Here is a 22,642-nt window from a genome sequence, read left to right on the forward strand (position 1 = left end):
TGTAATTTTAACATGGAGGACAGAATTAACAAAAATAGTTTTTAAAGTAGATGTAATATAACCAGACATTTGTAAATTTAGACTTTTAACTCAAAAACTATTTGTGACAACTAGCCCCGGTGCTATTTTGACTGGTTTAAATATCATGCATTAGGGCCTTTCATTTCAAAAACAGAAGATAACATCACAATAAACATCACCCTGAGATCATTCCCCACCCCCGTTTTTCTCCATATTCCCGAAAATCTTAAGCAATCTATGATATTTCGATATCAAAAAGCCGTAAACTAACAAACTAAAGCAACTAAAGCGCTGCATTTCTCGCGCCCAAATCCGTGACTCCCCTTCTCCGCCCTTCCTGGCTAACTTCCTATTTTAAAAGGAAATAAATCGCTCCACGTTTAATTTTAGACTTTCTCTGCAGCGATGTTTATATTGACAGAAACTAAACGCGAACGTCTCAAAACAAACCGAATAACTATCTTTAAAGCATCTTAATCGTTTCTTTTGTTGTCGCCGGGAGCTTGTTTTCCTGAGCGACACCGACCCCTGGCGGAAGAGCGCGGTAGTGCACAGAAATTCAGTCGAAAAAATGTTTTCACAAAACGCATTTAATAAAAAAACAAGTAAAAACATGTGTATACATAGATACATATTTACATTATAAATTTCCAACATATCAGTATACTTATAAATATGCACGTAAACATAATCAATGTGATTCGATATAAAAATAAATAATCATTTAATTAAATTCTGCGAATTTATCCAAAGCGGAGCAACCTCTGTACAGTGCAGTGACGGCTTTGTACATTACAGCAGCACATTACACCTCACATTCATATAATACATTCGACAAACTGTACGGCCTCTTCGCTTGGAGCTAGTGCTCGTACGGACGGAAGGATCCCAAGGGATGACGGCACAGGGGACAGGTCCCGAACTTCATGTGAACCCTCATGGCGCACGGAGTACACACACATTTATGACCGCAGCTCAGGCAGCAGTTGGCCGCACTGCTGTAACACACCACGCACTCCTCACAGCCTGGGGCTTCAGCATCTAAAGAGAGAGATGGAGAGTTTAGGTGGTGGCGTGACCAGACCTGGGCCCTGACGGATCTGCCCCCCGGAGCTCGTCTGATCCTCACCCGTGTTGTCATGGTGACGTTTTCTCAGGTTTCTCTGCGGCAGCATGCTCGGCTGTCTTCTCCTCCCCTGCGTTTCTTTATCTTCAGCGTGCGTGAGAGCGGGACAGGACCGACTGGTGAACATCCAGCGCTTCATTTTGGAACCTATGTGCGCAAAACACATCGAACGTTAGGCAAAAAAAAACAAGCTTTTACTTCGAAAATGTACTATTTATTTAGAGAAAAAACATTGGTGTGCATCTTAAGACGAAACAAAGGCGCTGACATGTTTTAAGCTCGGTCGGTGCAACTTTATTTTTATTTTAAACAGTTCATATTTACAGTTTCATCTTTTATTTGTCGTACATGACTTAATAATTAATCATTAAATAACATAATTCAGCACTCCTAATATTATATTAGTATTACATGCTTTCTAAAAACCGGTCAGAAATTGTTAGATTATTTGATTTGATTTTATTCTACTCTGTTCATTTAAAATACTCATATTCAATGAAAAGTACAGTTTTTTTTATAATATTTTAACAATTTTCTTTACAATGACAATTGATAAAAAATATTTAGCAAAGGTCATTAATTAATTTGAATTAATCCAAAATGAATACGCTGCTTTTATAATTTTTTTGCACACTACATAAATGTGTTTTTTTATATTATGCATTTATATTTTAAGGAAGCATTATTTAGGGCATTATATTGGTGGCAAAAAGTTTGAAAACCCCTGGCTTTTTGTCTAAATGTATAATTTGAAGGTCATACTTTAAACACACACCACAAAAATAAAAAGATATACTTTTGTGTGTGTGTGTGTGTGTGTTTGTTAAATGGATACTGTCCAAAAATAAATTCGTTAATAATTTACTGCCATCAAGGTCTTTCACGCCTATGAGTTTTTTTTCATGTACTGGAAGTCAACGGGTGCCGTCAAGTGTTGCCCGCATTCTTTAAAATATCTTCTTTCGTGTTCAACATAAGACACTCAGACACACAGGTGCAGAGCAGCTCGAGTAAACGATAACAGAGCGTTTATTTCTGATCGGATCCGACAGATGAAGCCTCACCGAGCATCTCGACGGCCGTGGTCTGCCCGTAGACGTCGATCATCGCCCAGACGGGCCACTCGGGGTTCAGGCCGGTCGGCTCCGTGTGCGTCCTCCCATCCGAGCTTCTTATCCTCAGACAGCCGTCCTTCTTCAGCATGAACTCGATCTCCGAGCCAGGGCGGCAGATGTGCTCGGGGACGACCACGGCGGCGTACAGCGGGGAGTCGGTCAGGTCCGGTATGGCCAGAGCGGGTAAAGTCGTCTGCTCGGGCGACACGTGAGCGAAGCCGAGCCGCAGCGCCCCGTGCCAGCCCCCGTCGCAGCGCTCGACCCGCAGCCGCAGCTTCTCCTCGGTGTTCACCGGGCGCCCGCTGAACGTCAGCCCGTGGCAGAAGGACGACCCGTCCCTGGAGACCCGGCGCCCGCCGTCACTCAGCGTTATCAGGCGGCCCTTCACGTCCGAGTGGAAAGAGATCGCTTTCAGACCCCACCGCGCGTGACACACGCACTTGACTTTCTCTGGGGGACAAACCAGACGAGCCCGGGCGTTAGAGATTCGGGAGGCGCGGCTCCCTCCGGCTTTCGTTAACTCGGGTGTTTCCCGTAATTGATTCGCGAGTCGTTCTCCTGAATCGAACTGATCTTAGCGACTCTCGAGAATAAACGAGTTATTGTTGGATTACGACGTTGCAGGTTTATAAACACGCATATGATGAAACAGAGATGGTTTGATTTTCAACCAAATTAAAACTGCGTTCAATTTAAATTTCGGGGTTTTTTTTCATTCACGCGCCTTAGAAATAAAGCATTACTGGTGCGCATCTTAAAATAAAACAAAGGCGCCGAGTCGCTTTAGGATCAGTCAGTGCAACTTTATTTCAGTTTAAATTAGTCTAGAACTAGGCTTAACTGGGTTTTAGGTGTATGTTCAATTAAATTAAATCAAATAAGAACTGATTCTTTGAAACGGACCGCTCGAAGGAACCGATTCGTGCCATTCGTTCAATTCTCCTCTAGAGGCCGCTGCTCACTGACAGAATCACAAGACTTCGTGAAGTTTCCTCATGCATCGCATCACATACGAGCGGACTCTCCAAAGTTGCACTGTAAATAATACTTACATATTATTAACGCGTAATATAAAATTTCACCCAACTATTAATTGACTTTGTAACGAAATGCGAGATTCGAGAGGCGTGGCTAACGTAAATTAATTGGTCGGTTGAAATAAACGTATTCCTAAAATTAACAAAAAATTATTTACAACTTGCTAAGTAAAAATAATAAATACCAATGTAATTCACTTTAAACAATTTTTTTATTTTTCCATTAAGAGATACTGTTAAAAAGGTGCCACTGCATCTTCTTACCTTTCTTTTTCTCTGCCATCCTGTTTTCTCAGCCAGCTCTTGTATCTTCTTCAGTATCCCACTTCTGTTTCTGTATCTAAGTGGTTGCTTTTTTTAAATGCACGTGCTGCAGTTTATAGCTAAACATTTCTCCTCATAGGATGAGCTTCGAGGAGGGACTATGAAGGGCGGAGTCTGGAAAGTTACCTTGAAGATGACTCTCCTCCGCAGCAGCCGGGGTTTTTTTTTAACGCGTTAGTCATCCAGATGCGTTTTGTGAGCGCAATAGGGGAAAAAAAGAAAGTGGTCATGGGTAACGAGGGTATTTTGATCACGTGGCTTCAGTTCACCATTAGCAGTGCTACCGTTGTTTACTTTCGTTTATATCTTTTGTTTTCGTTTGACCTTTGTTTTTGGGAGCACACAGTTTACGGTACATTAGACAAGCAATAAAACTCAGTGCATTTAATCAGTGTATCAATATTTGGCTTGTGTTTTGCTGTTCGGTGCCTTTAAAACTCTCCAATGTTTAGATTAGAAGTCATAAATACAGAAAGCTAGCTTTCGGTTTGAGTCAAGCTTTCGGTTTGACTCATTTAATCACTCATACTATCACAACTCAAAATAGAGTTTTGCAATAATGCAATCAGTTCGATCCGAAAATGGAAACTCTATTCAAGCATACATGCGTGCAATGTATTTTACCTGCAACATCCAATGCCCCAAATAGTGACCGAATACAAAACGAAGTAATTCCCTTTATGCCATGTTTTAAAGTACGGATTAAAGCGTAAGTGTGTAGCATTACTGTGTATTCGCAGCAAGTGTAGCTGAAAACGAACCCGTGGCCTCGTTAAATGCACGAACAGTGATAATGCCTTTCTTGCTTTGGCGTTTGAAGTTCCTCCTCGGGTGGGTCTCGCTAACTAATCTTGTGGGGCCGGTTTCCTCAGGCAGGTGCTTTTAAATCACCGCGCATTAATTAAATACACGGAGGTATGCAGACAAACAGTTCTAATGAGCATTCCAGCGACACCCTTTTCTAACAGGTGCACAGGCCATGCACCGAGGTGGAGCACATCTCTCGGACGCTCTCGTGAAGAAACGCTGCCTTAAATCTCTGCAGCCTTTACCGAAGGGCAAAGAGTAGATCGGATGCACCGTAGACGCTTTCCGTCTGTCTATGATGGCCGGCATCAACTTTTTCATGCGTTTGAGCTGAAATAGCTCTTCTGTGAGGTTGGACCATAGCATGCTTCAACGAGTCTCGGGTGCCCGTGTTCCCCCAAAAGTCTTCTATCTGTCCCTTGTTTTCGCTTCGAGAACCAAATGTTCAATCACTCCCTAATACATCCCACAGATGATATAATCACCTGGCCTCGCTTCAAAGACCAAGGGAATACGGATTAGCCAGTTTGTCTGGATCCGACACATCATGTATTATTAATGTGCATTGAGAAAATAAATAAACTGTTTGAGAACTGAACTGGCTTAGAGATTCTTCATCAAGTGCACATCACCGCAGGCCGAGGACGAGTATGAATATAATAACAGGATCGTTTTTTTATTTTTGTAACATGAAATGATATCCTGTGAATTAGTTTTTCGCTGCCTTTAATCCACGCGTTTCTTTTAATCGCCGGGATCCGTTTCCTTCCTTGCAGCAGTTTGCACAAATGTACCTGGGGTTTCTTGTCGATCAAAGCTCTTTCTGAGATGTGTTTGCGCGTGGCGTCACGGCACGCACGCTGAAATCCAATGCTGCAGTTTCTCCACACGGATGACATCCTCGAAACGCCTAGAGAGTGATGATATCTCGCTGTAAACTTCCATTTAGCCGCTTACTTTGTTACTTGGACAAAAGACTTGTTCAGAGGAAGTCTAAGCGGACACCTGTTGCCTATTTGGATCTGCATCCTTTGAAATTCCCAGAATGAGATGATTCATTTCTAAAACTGTTCACATCGAGTCAATGCAGTTTCACATGGTTGATTGTGGCCAGTCACAACTGGTGTTGACGCTTCAAAACGTTTGAAACTATAAAAATAGCTAAATATTTAGATATTTTATTTGCGGGGTTCTGGCAAATTATGTGTTTGCATGTGTATACATTGCCTTGCGAAAGTATTCATACCCCCTTTTTCATGTTGTTATGTTGCAACCTTATTTTAAACTGCTTTAAAGGGTTCAAATGTTGAATTTTGGAGCAAAATCATGCTTTATTTATTTATTTAGTGTTATATATCGCATTGACAATTTAAATATCTTATTATCTTACCTTAAAAGCCGGATGTTTTTAAATAAATATGATATTTTGCAGCTCCAGATATCATTTTGTATCATTTTATTTACCTTAAATATTTTATAAAATATTCTATACTTAAATATTCTATACTTAAATATAAAAAATTGCTTTGTCATCACAAACTTGGATGCTGCTTGTGTACTAAAATATAATTAGTTTATAAATATAAGGTGCCCATTTTTGTCTAAACTGTACCTAAATGGTGTACAAATGAAACAGCATGATACAGCTGAGACACCTTCTTAATTCTCTAAAGCTGGCTAACCATTTATTGCAAATGTAATAATTACAATAACTACAGTTTAAAAAATGATTGTTATTGAAAATTATCGATTTGCTTTGATTCAATTTATGCAAAAAACCTTTGCTGCTGTGGTGTAGAAAATTACAAATCCATGCTCTTTGGTTTATTTTGCATCAAAATCACTTATAAATCCAAGGCACTGGAGAAATGTGAAAAAAAAAACCTAAAAATCCTTTATTCACATGGCTTTATAATTACAACACATTTGTGCACGTTACTCGAGTGCCTTGGATTTACAAGTGTTTTATTGATTTGCTTTATTTAATTCAGATACGGTTGAATAATTAACACTAGAAAAGAGTACAAATGCAAACATAACAGTAAAAATAACAATATGCATCCATTAATAATAGACACAAATCTATTGAAAAATCACCTAATTTTTAAAAGGATTTGCGTAGCATATGTGTAAAGGTAACATTTATCATAACGTCGGACAACTAAACAGCACGTAAAGCAATAGGACACAGTGTCTCAACCGTACCCCACTGACATGCTCACACTTTTCTCCAGATCAGGAAATGATGGAAAACACCTTTGGATTGCACAACAGAATGAAATGTCTATATCTACAGCACAGAATAACAACTGCAATGACATATGTTAAGTTTAGCGATCATAAAATAATCATAAGCTCTGTTCAGTCTACCCTACATCATATACAAATAACTAAGGAAGTTCATAAGTGCTATAAGTGCTGTAAAAACGGTTTCATTTTACTTTGTAGAAGATATGAATGATGTTGTGAAAGATACAGCCCGTGTTATCTACGTAGATAAGCTTCATAAATTAGGAGCGTAAAGTTTATTGCTAATGGAAGATCAGAGCGTATAGTTTTGAGGAACGCTATGTATTTTTTATGTATTCTGCAGCTGGATAGGACACTGTTTTAATTTGCAGCCTAACTGCCCTAGGAGTGTGCCTGAACATGAAACATCAACACGACTAAACTTATTCCTAAACAGACCTAAAAACGCTCAGTGGCTCAGGTTTAATATGTGATGCCAGGGTGAAAAAAAAAGCTATAGTTTAAAAGCATTTGGAAACAAGGTCTGCATTCTGAGACGACATCATGCTTTCACTTCACAAAAATATTGTTTATGCCTATTAAATGTGCTTCTTTCTTGTCTATTAAATTTAAAATCATGTTGTAAAAGCCTTCACTAACCAAAAGAATCATATATATATATATATATATATATATATATATATATATATATATATATATATATATATATACATATATATATATATATATATATATATATATATATATATATATATATATATATATATATATATATATATATATATATATATATATATATATATATATATATATATTCCATGTTGCGCTCGTTTGCTTGGCATACTCGATATAAACACATTTTTAAATAGAGTAATTATGTTTCATCTATGACTTCGCAAATGTAATAAAGTACTAGCTAATCTGATTGTTTAGGTGTCATTAGACATGCCTAAATGTTACGTCTTTTGAATTTGCTTCTGGAAACAACAAATAATCATCTTTCAAAATTTGGTGTTTACTATGGTAAATGGTAGCAAGTCAATAAATGTCAAAAAAAAAAAAAATCCCATGACGTACAGTTTAACACACAATAAATCTACGGTAGTTAGGTATTGGAAGTTTACGATATCGCTTCAGGCGTTTCGAGAAAATCATGTGACTTTACCTCATTTATTATTTTATCACGTGAACCACCGGAAAAGCGGAAAATACCTTGATATCCGGTAATTTTCCAGCGGCGAAGAGCTACAGAGGAGGACTGGCGTTTCTGAGCTGGATGTGGATGGCGGCTCTGCCATTGGACGAAACATAACGGTCAAAGCGGATCACGTGCGCCGCGTAAACCAATCACGTTGCAGCCTTGACAGTCGATCGAGGTTTGTGGATACCGTAGTTCTGTAGTTCTACACGTCTCAAATTCATCCGACTTCTCTAACAAAACAGGTCGTAAACTCTATATCTGGCTCACTCCGAAATAAACATTTGAAAGGGAAATCAACGCAATGAGCCGTTTCCAGTTTATTCAGCGTACTGAAGCAATCTTTGAGACGGCACGTTTTAGCAGCGAGACCAAACCGCTGTTTAGAGATCGATACGGCAGACCGTGTTACTGCATCGGTTTGTCAGGTAAAACTGGTTTAGAGAATAATGATTGATAGGTCCTGTTCTCCTCGATCTGCAAACAGTCGTAAATACAACACGTGACTAGTATGCAGTCAACCGAAAGAAAAGTCATCAGGAACACAGAAAGTTTATGGAAGGAAATTCGGGAAAGCATGTTTTGACGTGTTCGGCTATTTAGCATTTACATGGAACTTGTTTTGTTTTCCCTGAAATATTTTATAGGCCAATATTGATATTTTATGAAGCCATCGGTATTCACTCCTCCTCAACCAAATCAAACAACAGTTTATTCAAGACGTGGCTGACAGCGGTATGAAAAAATAAAAAAATAATAATATGTACGTTTTTTTTTACAAATAAAAAAGATTACCTGGCACATAGATATGTATATGATCTGGCGTAGATTGCAAAACATATTCATGTCAAAAGTACATAGTAAGTGCATGAGTGCTTTTTTTTTTAAGTGCTGAAATAAATAATGATATAAAGCTTGTGAATATAAATAATTATGGATGTGACTGTGTGCGATAAAGAATTATATACATTCATGTTCTCCCAAAAACAGCTGAGTCTCTGATTGATCTGAGGAGCATTCTGTAAAGTTCCTCTTCATCTGTTACAACCCTCGGCAGGAACAATCCCATGATGCACGTGTTGGCGTACGGTAGACGGCATCCGCGCTGCTCTGGTTGGTAGAAGTTAATGCTGGGCTTCTGGGAGAAACCAAGTGGTGGGACTTCATCCGCTCCAGTTATGAAAGCTAAAACTTCCTCAAATTGCAACTTGTTTTGAGGAGCTTCTGTTTTTTTATCTGTTGAGGGACAATTACAAGCTCAAGTCCAGTCGGAGCACAATGACGCACAATTATTAACAGGTTATTTAATAACTAGGAAACTTACCTTCGATCATCTTAAGTACCAGTTCCCAGTAGCGTATAGTCTTTTCCTCAGCCTTTCTCTTCTCGGTCCCTGATTTACTCCATTGGATTTGGAACAGGTCTCTAAATGTGCTTCGGGAAAGGGGTTCATGCATGTTGGTAAAGATGGGCAAAAACTCAATCCAGTGAGTTCTTACCATATCCCAGAACTGTCCATAAGCGTTCAGTCCCTTTGTGAACTGATGAACCATATTCGATGTTCTGCAAAAATTAACACAAGCTGTTAAACGTCAACACGTTACTAAATTGGCAAAAACCCTAAACGCATTTTGTCAAAACAGCAGGTGTTGTCCATTTTTAAGACATTGCGAATCACATTTTACTGCAGAAGCCGACAAGCACCATTGATTTTGAACAGAAGCTGATAAGGCTATCTTAGCGAATCAGCAGCCCGTTACAATACTGAGGCAAAAGAGTGTAATCACATACAGGCAATCTATGATCAACAACCTTTGTCAGGCATTTACAGTGTCATCTGAGGAGATTACAAAGATTAAATGACTGGAGTTATCTGCTTTTTCTATGCTATGTAAAAAAAAATACGTATGTACAAAAACATACTTTTAAATTAATTGTAATTTAGTAAATTACCTGTTTAAGGTATTATTAATCAAAACAACTCACCTGCAACTGATACTACTTTTTGATATTACACAATAAAAAAAGTTATGTTTTTTTGCAAATGAACTCAATATTCTCTCAATCAACAAGACGATATAGACGATCAGAAAATATACTCAATTAATTTCATAACTTAAACGAACAATAATCAAATCAAGAACAATTTCAGTTATACATGTACCGTAGATATATGTAGTGTCGAACTGCAAAGGAATAAATCTTTGGCACATTTTGAACGGAAATTTCACGTCTGTATATTCCAGGGAAACCACAATCACAGATCCAATCCCCCTGCTCTGTCTGCAGCTTCTGGAGATCTGCTGCCGTTTTACAAGATGAAATCTAAAAGCACGACAGAAAGATTAGAGATCTTCCAGTTAAAGTAGGGTGAAGTTCAATGGATTGATGAAGAGATGGATAGAAACCTTTTGGAGTTTGTCCTGAATGTCAGCATCTGGTATTAGGTGCCAGTCAAAGTTTACCAGAGAACATTCCTGGGTGCACATCAGCTGGTACAGGCATGGGTCAAGAGACTTGAGTCCTGGGCCGCCATGAGCCACAGACCACGCAATCAGCTTCCCCGCCAACTCATACTTGTGTTCCTCCAAGGCCATCTGGTCATAGGTGAAGAACAAGTGTCCGGGCTGCCCCTCAAAGACGCCCAGCGAGCTCTGCACCTCCTTCATCAAGATTCTGAGGCAGGGTTAAAGGAGAAAGAGCAGATTTCAAACAAAACGCTGACCTTACTGGTCATGTTTGAGAACTGTTCTTATATTTCTCGTAAAAGAATATTTATTCTCCTTCGTAAAAGGAATACCTGAAAAACTCTCTCCGTGGACCTCCACAGTCGAGGGCTTCCTCGCCAACAAATGTCACGAGAGGGATTTGGGTCCAAGGGAAATTAGAGTTGGAAACCAATTCTTTAGCATTCTGCACGACCTTGTTACGAGAAACCATTACTGAAACGTGCTCGCTGGCGCTGAGATGCATGTGCTGGAACTCTCTGAGCAGAGAACTAAAGTCCATGTCCTCCTGTTGAAGAATAAAATAAATAATGTCCTGCCTTGCTAGTTAAAGATGCAAATTTGCGCAAAATATAATACACATGAAAATAACTCGTAAGGTTATCATAATAAATATCATTACCATTGAAGAGTTTAGGCTTGAATCTGAAAGGCTGCTGGCTGAAGTCAACCGGTGCCTCTGTTGTGCAGGAACGGGTTGAGGAGGACGTGATTGTGTGAAAGGATTTGCATTCATGACTGGTGGTAATGTGTACGTGATCATCTGTGAAAAACAAATAGCAACTTTTTCGGTAAAGTCAAGTATACGAATATATAAATATCAACTAGCAGGAGAAAAACGTGCCCTCAGTGTACAGCAGTGTTTAAAGAGACAGTTCAGCCAAAAATGTAATTTTGTCGATTACTCACCAACATGTTTTTCCACACCCTTAAGACTTTATATCTTCGGAACACAAATTATTTAGATAATTTTTTGATGAAATCCGAGAGCAGCCGGAATACTATTTGTGTGCGAAGAACTCCACACGCATGCTTTGAACATGCCTCGAAAGGGGAGTTGCATTGCTTTCTATGCAGAGTCAGAAAGCTCTCAGATTTCATTAAAGAAATTTGCGTCATCCTTATTTGTGTTCCGAAGATGCATGGCGGTCTTGACATGAGCGTGAGTAAATAATGACAGCATTGTCATTTTTGGGTGAACAAACTTTTCAAACATTCACCTTTGTTTCCTGAGCGGCACTTCCACCATATTTGTGAACTGATTAAAATAAATATAATGAAGAATTTTTTACTATACCTCATTTAGAACAATGTCTGTCAGAGGAACTATATAAAGTATGTTGTCAGCCAGCTCCTCTTTCATTTTTTTCACAGTGTTTGCATGTAATCTGCAGAGTCGTCCATGCTTATCAGCCTTCGCGAAATGGAAACCAGTCACGTCCAGGTTAACCAAAGGATATCTGGAGCAAATGAACTGATTCAGCTCTTGCCAAGTCCATTGTAGATTTAAACCTCGTGACTCCTGAACAGGTACACCTGGAATACAAACAGAAAACATAAGACTCCCATCTGGTGTAGCATACGAGTTATGAGTACTATAGTGAACTGTCAATGCCAGTGATGCATCAAGCTGAAAGGGGTCAGATAATATACCTAAACCAGCTCTTGTGAGTTTTGCACCTTCTCGGGGGCTTGGGATGGTCGTCTGATTGGCATACTGTACAACGAAGAGACCCACTTTCCAGAAAGATGATGTTTTCTGGAGCTTTCTGGTTTCTAAGTATAATGAAATCAAGGTCAATGACAACAAACTGGGTACTTAAATTACAAAGATGAACATTGTTTGCTGGATGTTTCTCGTTTGATCTCAGCGTCTTGAGAAAATATTACCTGTTCTATGGTTATAGCTATGCTCTTCTTCTGATGTTCTTCGCTCAACCGCTCTGGCTGGCAAGTTGATGCTAAATGTACAGTCCACAGGACAAACCGGACATGATGTTCGACTGCCCCTTCTCGATCCTACGGCACATTCGACATTTTTATTTCACATATTTAAACCCATTCGAGTAGCAGACAACTGAAACGAGTTATTTTCTCACACTTACTCAGAAGTCGCACGGCGCTTGTGCTCCCGTACAGATCAATGAAAGCCCACAGCGGATCGTTTAGGTTCAGCTCTTCTGCTTTGAGGTAATACTTCTCCCCTCCTATCTCTTGAACAATAACCATGCCAGCATAGTTTATCCAGAACTGAAGCTGTACACCACACCTACACAAGTCCTCAGGCACTGGCACGACACAGTATCCCCGTGTGTCCCTGAGGTCTGGTATTGAGGCAGGCGGTAAACTCCTTCTCCCTGGGCAGATGTTGGTGAAGCCCACACGGAGAGCTCCATCCCACAACGAGGTGCGATCCTCAATGCATATACACAGCTTTTCGTCCACCTTTACCGTGCGGCTGAGGAACGCCAAACCGTTCATAAAGGACGAGGTGTCTCTGGACGCCAGTTGTCCTTCTTGGTTGAGGGTCACCGAGCGGCCTGTCACACTGAAAGTCATCGGACCCAGACATCGACTTCCACACAAGCGTTGGTGCTCTACAGTGATACAAACGAAATGGACGGTGAGTCTGACAAGCCAATAAACCTACAGCAGATAGAGACACTTTCGGTGTTATACTCACTCATTGCTGGTTTGTCTTTGCTTCATGAAATGGCCCTGATGTTCAAGGTGATAAATGCACTGAAAACCGAACTGTGTCACTCGCGCTTTATAGTCCAAGTACTTCTGAGAGCACAAGCACAAAAGCCTGTTTGACTAGTTGCCCTGGCTGAATGAAGTTGAAAGAAAAAAGGGGATGAGCTTATGTGCAAGTGCAGGGTGAGGGAAATTACTGGCTGACTAATGTTTCTGGATTTTCCATTCAGCAAATTTTATTAAAAGACGTTTTTTTGCACGGTAGACCAATCCTGATTGTGTGCAAAGTAAGTGTGCGTTTGTGTTCAATTTTTTTTTTCTAAAGCAGTGTGCTACCTGAGAAATTAGGTGGAGTATGACAATCTCATAAAAACTCATCACATCACATTTCACTCCCAAAATGAAATGATAGTGGAACTATTTTTGTGGACATTCACAAAAAAACAAGCCACTAGTCAGCTGGATGTAATTACACAGGCATTTAAGAGGCCACACAACATTTGACCACTGGATTGAAAAAAATCATTTCAGTTTTCTTAGCATTTCAACATTACATCAACTCTTGAACATGTTAGAGGTTGTATTTATGATCTTTCGGTTATTTTCAATTACAATGATCCTAAAATGTCTTCAATTACCCGTTGTTGCATTTCGTGTCGTGTTTAGCTCCTCATTTTGCTGCTGGGAGTGTTTGCAGCTATAGGTTTTATGTTTCGAGTACCGCATTATCTCAATTGTAAGTCGCTTTGGATAAAAGCGTCTGCAAAATGACTAAATGTAAATGTAAAAATAAATATTAAAAAAATTAAATATTACACTTCCATGTTTGCTGTTCTCCGACACTGGGTCCTATGACGGGCAGATAAACAAATAACATATTTACATTTTTTAGTGTTTTATTTAGATTTTATGCTTTAAGGATTGAATTAATTATTTGCTTTTCATTAAACCCACAAACCCCCTGCAGTTTCTTTATAAATCCCAGTAAAGGAAACCTTGATAAAATAACTTTATATTAATATATTTATATTAACACTTTAAGTTGTCAAAAACAACAAATGGAAATGGGATTTTCTTTTTCTTTGCATTTTTCTATCAATATGGTACAAAATTCTCCTATTTAAATCAATGTGTGTGTATCTCATACTATTTTTTATTTATTTATTAAATACTAAGTATATTATTTATTACATTTATTGTTTAAATAATTATTTTAAATCTTTAGTATGAACAAACAATTCAGATTAACCTCTGGTTTATCTCTGTATTTCTCTATGAAAACAGGACAGACATGTATATTAGCGCAACGGTCCCCCTTTAGAGGAAACAAGCACTGTTCACATAAAAGGAAAGCACCTTGTTTGTAGTTGAATGTAAAGATAAATAAAATGCATGGCTGTAACACATGTATAATCGACATGGTCATTTATTTGTACACGCATTTCTCATAGCAGTAAAGCTTTATTTAAATTGCATAAAAATTTATTAAAACCGCATGATGTTTGTTATATCAATGTCATATATGTCTAATACCGTTTAATTATATTATTAATAAAATATTATTTTTTAAACTTTCACGTAATGAACTTTCACATAAGGTCTAAAGGAGTTGAGTTCTTTGGAAATAATTTGGCTGTTTACCTCAATACTTCAAGAACACAAAAAGACAGTCGGCTTTTGATTGACCAGTGAGATCATTTTAGTTTTACAGATCAGTGTTTTGAAAAGAGACAAATGAGTTTCTAAATCGAGCTACAAGAGACGGCTTACAAACAAGACAAGACATGTGGCGAATAAGGTTACGACTGCTTTTTAAGAAAACACAATGCTGTGTTATACTTGAAATGGGTTTCAAACATTCAAATGATTCAAAATAGAATGTCCGGAACAATCATTCAAATCTGAACGTAAAATAATGTAAATAAAAAAGTAGCCTATGAATTCATTACAGTAAATGATTAAAACAGTTCCCAGATGTTCACATTTTATAATATTTAATAGTAATTGAATATTTTTTTAAATCCTTTTTAATATTAACATTACTATTTTTTTGTAGAGTTTCCATTTTACTGCAATCATACTACAATCACAATAAAACTGAGATCCAGAGCCCATCCCAGATTTCTTTTATGTGCAGGTACGTGGAAGATAAGAACACAGTCATAACGAAAGCAAAAGTATCCAGCTGACATTTTAAAAGAATTCAACTTTTGTTTTCTTTTAACATCTGTTTACTAGTTTTTGAAAGACATCGATCAAGCACTTGACACAATAATTAAAAAAGAACTAAAGTAAAATAAAAACTGCATCTCAAATGAATGAGAAACTAATTCATGTTCTATAGTTTTGGTTGGGATGTATCAACAGATCTGATAAAACACGCGGAAACTGATCAAGTAAACAATGATGAAACATGCCTGACATTATAAAAAGAGATCTATCTTAACAGCCGTGGACTGTAGGAGACTTCACATGACATTTTTAACTGATAACATATCAATGTAATTATATTTTTTTCCTAAATACACAGCCTGAGCACCAAGCAATACAGCAACTGACCTTTCAAGCGTGACAAGTTAATATAGAATTTCACGCTATTTTAACATCTAAATAAAAAAATGATAATTATTTATTTGTGCAATCATTAAGATACTTTTACACAAAACTGCATATAAAAAAATTAAAAAATTAAAAATAAAAATAAAAATGCTCCACTAAGTGGGTAAATGTAATGGGACAAAATCATTTATAATACCATTTCTAGAGAAAGGTGTATCACATGCATACTTTAAAAAAAAAGTGAGCTTACATGGATTTCCACAGACAAACATATGGCAGTGTGTGTGTGTGTGTGTGTGTGTGTGGCAGAAAAAAGAAATTCCAGCTCTTTACCAAACTAAAAATACCCGCAGAAAGCCCAGATGAATAGATGAAGAAACCCACTGATCAGATGAAACAAGATACCGTGTCACGCGTGAACAAAAAGGAAATCGTCTGCCCTAAAACGGCCCTTTACCTCCTAGTTAAAGTAGCACTATATTATTATAACACGAAGCCCCAAAGTTAAACATAGAGGCTGGTTTCATATCATTCGATCACATTTCCTTCTATTAAATGTCGATTAAATCAAAGCCAAGTTCAGGCTGAGACAAGTTCAGCAGCTTGATTTACCTGCCGAAGACAGACTTGCAGTTGTTTTTAAGCGTTCCCACACAATCCTGCATGGATCTTTCTATACGATTTCTGCCAGTAATTAAACAGAAGAGCATTAGGACGCACCATTTCACAACTGAAATGTTTTTATTATTAATGCACACTTTCATCACTCACGCTCGGGCTTTCGTCTTCATGCACCGTGCAATAGATGTGTGATAGTGTTGATCTCTGACATCCCGCCGATCATCTACCGCCCTCTACAGAAGAAACCAGATTAAAGCAACTCAAACAATAAAAACCCCCACTGGGGAAATTGTTTTTAATCCCAGTTTTCCTACAAATTGCTGGGAGAGGTTTCCCGCCCGTTATAGAATTTGAATGCATTATAGCAACTTGGGTTTTGAGCTGACGAAAAGCTACTAATTCATGAAATTAATGTCAAATTAAAATACATTTCAAATAAAACGATTTAAAAAAATCATGTCAAGTGACCGTTCAACAACATCACACAAACGTGAACCATGAACGATGTGTTGATAAATCATTATTAATTAATAAATCATTATTAATTATTTTATTAATGTAAAATCTTCCGAATCCTTGCATTATAAAAGCGTCAAATATGGTCAGTATGCTATATAAATTATTATTATTATTACATTTTGTTGTATTTTTACTTTAAGATGTACATTTATTCTAATATATACATTTCTAATATTACAATTGTCATTAAAAATTAATAGATTTCAGCTTATATGTATTTCAATACGACCTACACTAAATGACCATGTTTGTTATTATTAACACATAAACCTTTATCATATCTCACAGAAAATAAAAAAACATGCTTGCGTCAAGAAATTAAGGAATTTATGCATGAGCCTAGACATAATCAATAGCTAAGTACAAACAGTAATTGTAAAAACCTTCTTGTCCCGGACAGAATATCAAACAGTCTGCGAGCAGAAAGTCAAGGACAATGTCTAAGGTCAGGTGTCAGAAGATGAGTTTTCACTGCTATCAATCCTTCACTTATTACGTGACATATTACATCCTACTATCATCTAAGCCCAGCTCTTTTAAACTCTTTGATCCAATTCTAGGGTTACCGTTATGCATAAAAAACCTATTAATAATCAAAATTGATGAAAAACAAAAAGTCAATGCATTTGTTTTGTAAAATATAACATTGCATTGCAACACTGATATTGCATTTTTTTGTAACATTTGAATTTTTAATTTAGTGCAATATTTTGTCGTTGCAACATTTGATTGTCACTATAGCAACTGCTATTGGATTTACATTGTATTATATTATATTATATTGTAGTTCACTGTTATCACTCAAAACTAAATACGTGAAAATAAATATATATTAATAACAAACACCCTACAGATACAAGGATACCAGAAATCTTAAGATACTTTACTAGCCTTTTGTTTTGGAGCTTGGACGCAGTCATCATCTTCTCAATGTGCAAACACGAATTAAACGTCTCTGGTCATGTGACAATTTCCCCTAATGATGTGAACATTTCATTGAGACACTTTATTTCGTCCATATTTGCCGAAAGTGCGCTAAAACATCGGTTTTAAGAGCTTTATGAAAGAAAACCTTTTTTTTATGCTCACTATTTTGACCGGTGAGATTAACATTCATCTCTACTAATGAAATCAAATTGCACTTTTAGCATTTTTCCTTTTTTTTTTTTTGACTTTGTTTGAGGGACACGCTTTGAGGAATCATGCTATTGACTAAGAGAACAAGCTGTTGTCAGTAAATGGCACGGTCACCAAAGCAGATCTTCTAAAAAGAAATCATAAAGAAGGAAAAGACGACGTAATGCATTCCCAGTGACCGCTACGAGATGACGAAAATCCCATTTCCTCGCGCTACGATCGCTAGCTGCTCCTCCACAGCCACAGCAGACGCCCCATTAAAAAGCAACTAATTCTCACCCAGACTTTTTAAAAAACTATCAATCTGTTGACAACCAATCAAAGGCCGTCCTGCTGCGAACAGACCAATGAGGAGGCCAGGCACGTTGAGCGCTCAACCAATCAAGGCGGGCCATTCTAATTCTGTCCATCATTATGAAGCAAGTGCCACGGCGGACTAAGGTGCATCTTATTTATGACCTGCAGCCAGAGAGCCAGTGGTGGGACATTTGTCTGTGAAAGTGAGAGCGGTGCTTGGTGTTCGCTTTGGAGATCCATTATGGACTAGTTAAAGAGTTGAGAAGAGGAAGTATAAACGCAGACTCCTACCTCGTCTCCAAGGCGTTTCGGGGGTGATGTGAGGATCTGGAAACGCTGGACTAGACCCTTCGGAGTACTTGATGTCAGGACCTTGGTGAGAAATCTCGACTCGCCGCCATCGCCGTTTTGGGAAGCAGAAGTGCACACGGGGCGTCCATGGAGTCCAACATTTCGGGGTCCTTTCTCTTCAACAACAGCTTGAACCAGTTCCCCTCAGACATCAAGGCCCCGGTGTGCCAGTACTCTATTCCCAACTCCTTCTACAAGCTCGGCCCCGCCAACATCAACTCTCAGCTCCAGGCCGGGACGCCGCATGGCATCAGTGACATCCTGAGTCGATCCATGATGGGCGGCCCGGGGACCCCCGCGCTGCTGTCCGGGTACCCCTCCATGGGGGGCTTCGGGACAGCCGTGCCCAGCCCAGGGGTGTATTATAACCGGGATTACGCCCCGGCGGGACTGAGCAGCTTCCCTAAACCCGGAGTTGAGTGTTCGGGTCTGAAGGGTAAGAGCAGCAGCTGCTGGGTGGACGGAGGGTACGAGTGGAGAGGAGCCAGACAGCAGTGTCCCAACAGTAAGTAACTGGGAGCATTACGTGCGAGTTATTCATTCATAAAAAGTTCAAATAAAAATATCAAAAAGGTGAAACACAATAGGACTTGATAATCTTTGATCAGGTTGAATATCAGTCTAGTTAGCAGTGTATATAAAATTGCAAACTGCATATTATTAAGTTTACTTTTTTAAGTACAATAATACAATATAATATTATCATAAAATATAATCATTTAATGAAATAACGTCCTAATAAACAGGTGATTATTTTAAGCTTTCAGGGAAAATGTTAAAAAGATGTAACAAATCGGTGTGCTATTATGATCTATTTTCTTACTGTATATTAAAAAAAAAACTATATTTAAATAAATGGTTCTGGAGAATCCTTGTAATCGCTTTTTTAGGGCAAACAAAAAATAATAATTTAGTGAAAAAACATCATGCTGCATTATTTTAAGCTTTATAAAAAATATATTAAAATAGCATTTAAATATATTGAAAGAATCAGCCTATGTGTATATATAATATTCATAACACAATAAATGTAAACAATTTGACATTTTTTATAGAAAGTAGTTGACTATGAAAAGTAAAAAATGTAATTGTCCTGTTCTTTTGTTTTTTATTAAAGATAGTTCTTTTTCAGCTGATAGTTTCGGTTGTAAAAGTGTGTCTAGTATAAAATGTTGGCCTAGACGCAAATTTGATTATGTATCCGTTTCCGTTTTACCAATTGTAATTTGGTTACCAACTCCATTTACCAAACGTTTCCTCCTTTTTAACATTGCACGCTTTGAACCTACATGGGGACAGAAAAATAATTTAGTGGGATCAAATTAAGACCTCAGATGTAAAAACCTCTTTTATCCGGCTCTTATGTTCAGCATCATAATAATTTCTCTTCAGCGGCCCTCAAAAGGTCACTGACCGAACGCCTTCAGCGCTGTCCGCATGACAGGAGCCCGATCAAAAGAAATATCTCAGAGCTCTGAAGTTGAGACGTCTCGCGTTTTCTCTGCAGATGACGGGCATCACGCGGAGACCGTGGGGAAAAAGAAGCACACGAGACCCACGTTCAGCGGGCACCAGATCTTCGCCCTGGAGAAAACCTTCGAGCAAACCAAGTACCTGGCAGGACCAGAGAGAGCCAGGCTAGCATACTCGCTAGGCATGACCGAATCACAAGTTAAAGTAAGACATAACCTTCACGCTTTTTAATAGTTCTACCTTCGTGAATTATTCACTGTTAACTTAATTGGTTTAGCCTAAAGTTGGGAAGCAGGTTCTGCTCAAACGCTCTGGGAACGTAGCGACGCGTTTTAACGACCTGCGCGTTTGCCCTCGCTCTCAGGTCTGGTTCCAGAACCGCCGGACAAAATGGCGGAAGAAGAGCGCGACGGAGCCCAGCTCGACGCAGGCCTCGCGGGGGGAGAGCGGAGGGGACGGCTCGGAAAACGAGGTGGAGGACGAGGAGTACAACAAACCGCTGGACCCCGACACGGACGACGAGAAGATACGACAGCTGCTCCGCAAACACCGCAGAGCCTTCTCCGTGCTGCGCCTGGGACCGCATCACATCTGAGGACGCCACAGATCACACGAAAACACAGCGATATATAATCACCTCGGTAACACTTTCTAGGAAGTTTGACCTTTGACAAGGAAAAAACAAGACATTATATTATGGTATTTAATAATATTCTAGCATGTGATGACACTTATTTCATAGCCTGTGTTCTCTAAATATTATATAAATATAATGAAAATGACAGTTATTAACAATTGACTCGTTGGATTACAAGGTATTAAATCAATTGCATTAGGCCTATATATAAAGGCTTTGTAGAAAGTGTTACCAGTCTTCGATTTTAATATTGTACAAATTTAATCTGAGGTGAAATGCATCACAAACGCTCATAAAATTGCAGGCGTAATAAGCAGATCCAGTAAAAGCAAGCAAATACATGCATTTGTGATATGCATTCTTACTGTTTTTATGTGGTTTCGTCACTTGTAGATTCTTCCTTCTTTTCTTAAAAGGTTTCTGATGATTATGAAGTGTGCGTTCATGTCCGTTCATAGCCAGGCATATCTCGTTTAGAAAATCAAGCCGGTTCATGTTCATTTTTCATGTGTTGTTTCACGAGCATTTCGTGTATTAGGGTTACACTGTTATTCAGCTCTTTTTAAATCAAGAATCAGATCGGTTTAGCAAAAAAAAAAAAAAAAAAAAGAGCATGTTTTCATTTCTAAGCATTGCAAAGAGATATTTATTGATTTTTAAAAACTCTTGAAGACAGGGTAGATAGATATTCCCCCGATAATTACATAAATTAAGTTACACGTATACATATACGCAGTCAAATGACGACTTCTAAAATGCATATAATATATATGATCTGTAAATTAATTATGATGGAAATGCACAATAAATGACTGTTTTGAATGTTGAGTGCGTGCTGTTATGCTGAAATCTCTTTTCAACATCATAAAGTTACGTTTTCGTAAAAAAATAAATAATAATAATTAAGAGGTAAAAATGTAAATGAATTCAATTTTAAGGATATTTTGTTAAGTTAATGCCTTTAAGGTAAAGATTAACTTGCAAATAATTAAAAAAACACATTTTATTTTACGAAAATGATAGTTTATAGTTATATTATTTTATAGTTATATTACATTATAGTGATTTTAAATTGTAATATTTCACAATTTTACTAATTTCGTTCAAAATCATTTCGAACCCAAACTTAAAAAAAAATGGGTTCATATGATTTAATTACATCTTACAGTAATCAATAAAACCACAAGTCGTTGTTTTCATCATCTTCAGCACAGTTAAGCTAATGCCTCAAAGTTAATGCTTAACCTGTTGAAAAGGCAGTTTGAACCGTCGGTGAATGTTAAAGCAAATCAGCAGACACACTCCACATGAAGTGCTCATTGTCAGTCTGATGAATCTCATTTAACTAATGGCTCCTCTGAGATCAGATGTCTACAGACAGACATGAGTCCGATCTCACATCCTTTCATCTATATCAGAGAGCAGATGGTGTGTGTGTGTGTTGAGCGTCTGTTTGTTACGGACACTGCACTGGGTCTTAACTGCACACCTCAATTAAATACGACTCATAATGATAATGACTTTGGATTGATAAATCAATGTGAAACAACTGACCAAACAGTCATTAATGGATCTTCTCAGTGATGCCAATTTTAACACCTGTTGCAATATTTTAAAAAATATCAAGACAAACTCAATATATTAGGATTCATTGTCATCAGTTTTTTATTTTTTTTAATAAAATTAGCTTACTTTGCAGTATATTTTGTTGATCCCAGTTAGTAAGGTTTCTGTGTATATATATATATATATATATATATATATATATATATATATATATATATATATAAATAAATAATCACATTAATTAATCGCATAAACATTTTTGTTTACATAATAAATTTGTGTGTACTGTGTTTATATATGTGAATACACACACATGCAGGATATATCTTGAAAATATTTACATGTGTGTACATTTATATTATGTATATATATTTTAAATAAATAGATTTTTCTTAAATAT

At 37.8% G+C, this 22,642-nt stretch overlaps 3 protein-coding genes across 4 annotated transcripts; 1 reads left to right on the forward strand and 2 right to left on the reverse strand.

The window, feature by feature from the left end:
• Positions 1–582: 582 nt before the first annotated feature.
• On the reverse strand, positions 583–5,774 carry LOC122350116 (E3 ubiquitin-protein ligase NEURL3). The gene is made up of 4 exons (XM_043246357.1): positions 3,564–5,774; positions 2,212–2,712; positions 1,151–1,294; positions 583–1,062 (listed from the first exon to the last, which is right to left on the reverse strand). The coding sequence occupies exons 1-4, from the start codon at positions 3,580–3,582 to the stop codon at positions 884–886; spliced, it is 843 nt and encodes a 280-aa protein (XP_043102292.1). The 5' UTR covers positions 3,583–5,774; the 3' UTR covers positions 583–883.
• Positions 5,775–8,565: 2,791 nt separating this feature from the next.
• On the reverse strand, positions 8,566–16,279 carry LOC122349884. Of its 2 annotated transcripts, XM_043246008.1 has the most exons (12): positions 16,254–16,279; positions 13,069–13,215; positions 12,491–12,982; positions 12,276–12,404; positions 12,039–12,161; positions 11,683–11,921; positions 11,008–11,148; positions 10,679–10,893; positions 10,287–10,554; positions 10,043–10,203; positions 9,203–9,441; positions 8,566–9,114 (listed from the first exon to the last, which is right to left on the reverse strand). In XM_043246008.1, the coding sequence occupies exons 2-12, from the start codon at positions 13,070–13,072 to the stop codon at positions 8,849–8,851; spliced, it is 2,277 nt and encodes a 758-aa protein (XP_043101943.1). In that variant the 5' UTR covers positions 13,073–13,215; positions 16,254–16,279; the 3' UTR covers positions 8,566–8,848. The 2 variants fall into 2 exon arrangements, with proteins under 2 accessions (XP_043101943.1, XP_043101942.1); XM_043246007.1 differs by lacking the exon at positions 16,254–16,279 and having other exon boundaries at positions 13,069–13,219.
• Positions 16,280–16,419: 140 nt separating this feature from the next.
• On the forward strand, positions 16,420–21,279 carry nkx6.3 (NK6 homeobox 3). Its single transcript, XM_043246009.1, has 3 exons — positions 16,420–19,071; positions 20,074–20,243; positions 20,404–21,279. The coding sequence occupies exons 1-3, from the start codon at positions 18,654–18,656 to the stop codon at positions 20,632–20,634; spliced, it is 819 nt and encodes a 272-aa protein (XP_043101944.1). The 5' UTR covers positions 16,420–18,653; the 3' UTR covers positions 20,635–21,279.
• Positions 21,280–22,642: the final 1,363 nt, after the last annotated feature.

This window comes from Puntigrus tetrazona, chromosome 8 (genome assembly GCF_018831695.1).
Source record: "Puntigrus tetrazona isolate hp1 chromosome 8, ASM1883169v1, whole genome shotgun sequence".
Classification (NCBI taxonomy): domain Eukaryota; kingdom Metazoa; phylum Chordata; class Actinopteri; order Cypriniformes; family Cyprinidae; genus Puntigrus; species Puntigrus tetrazona.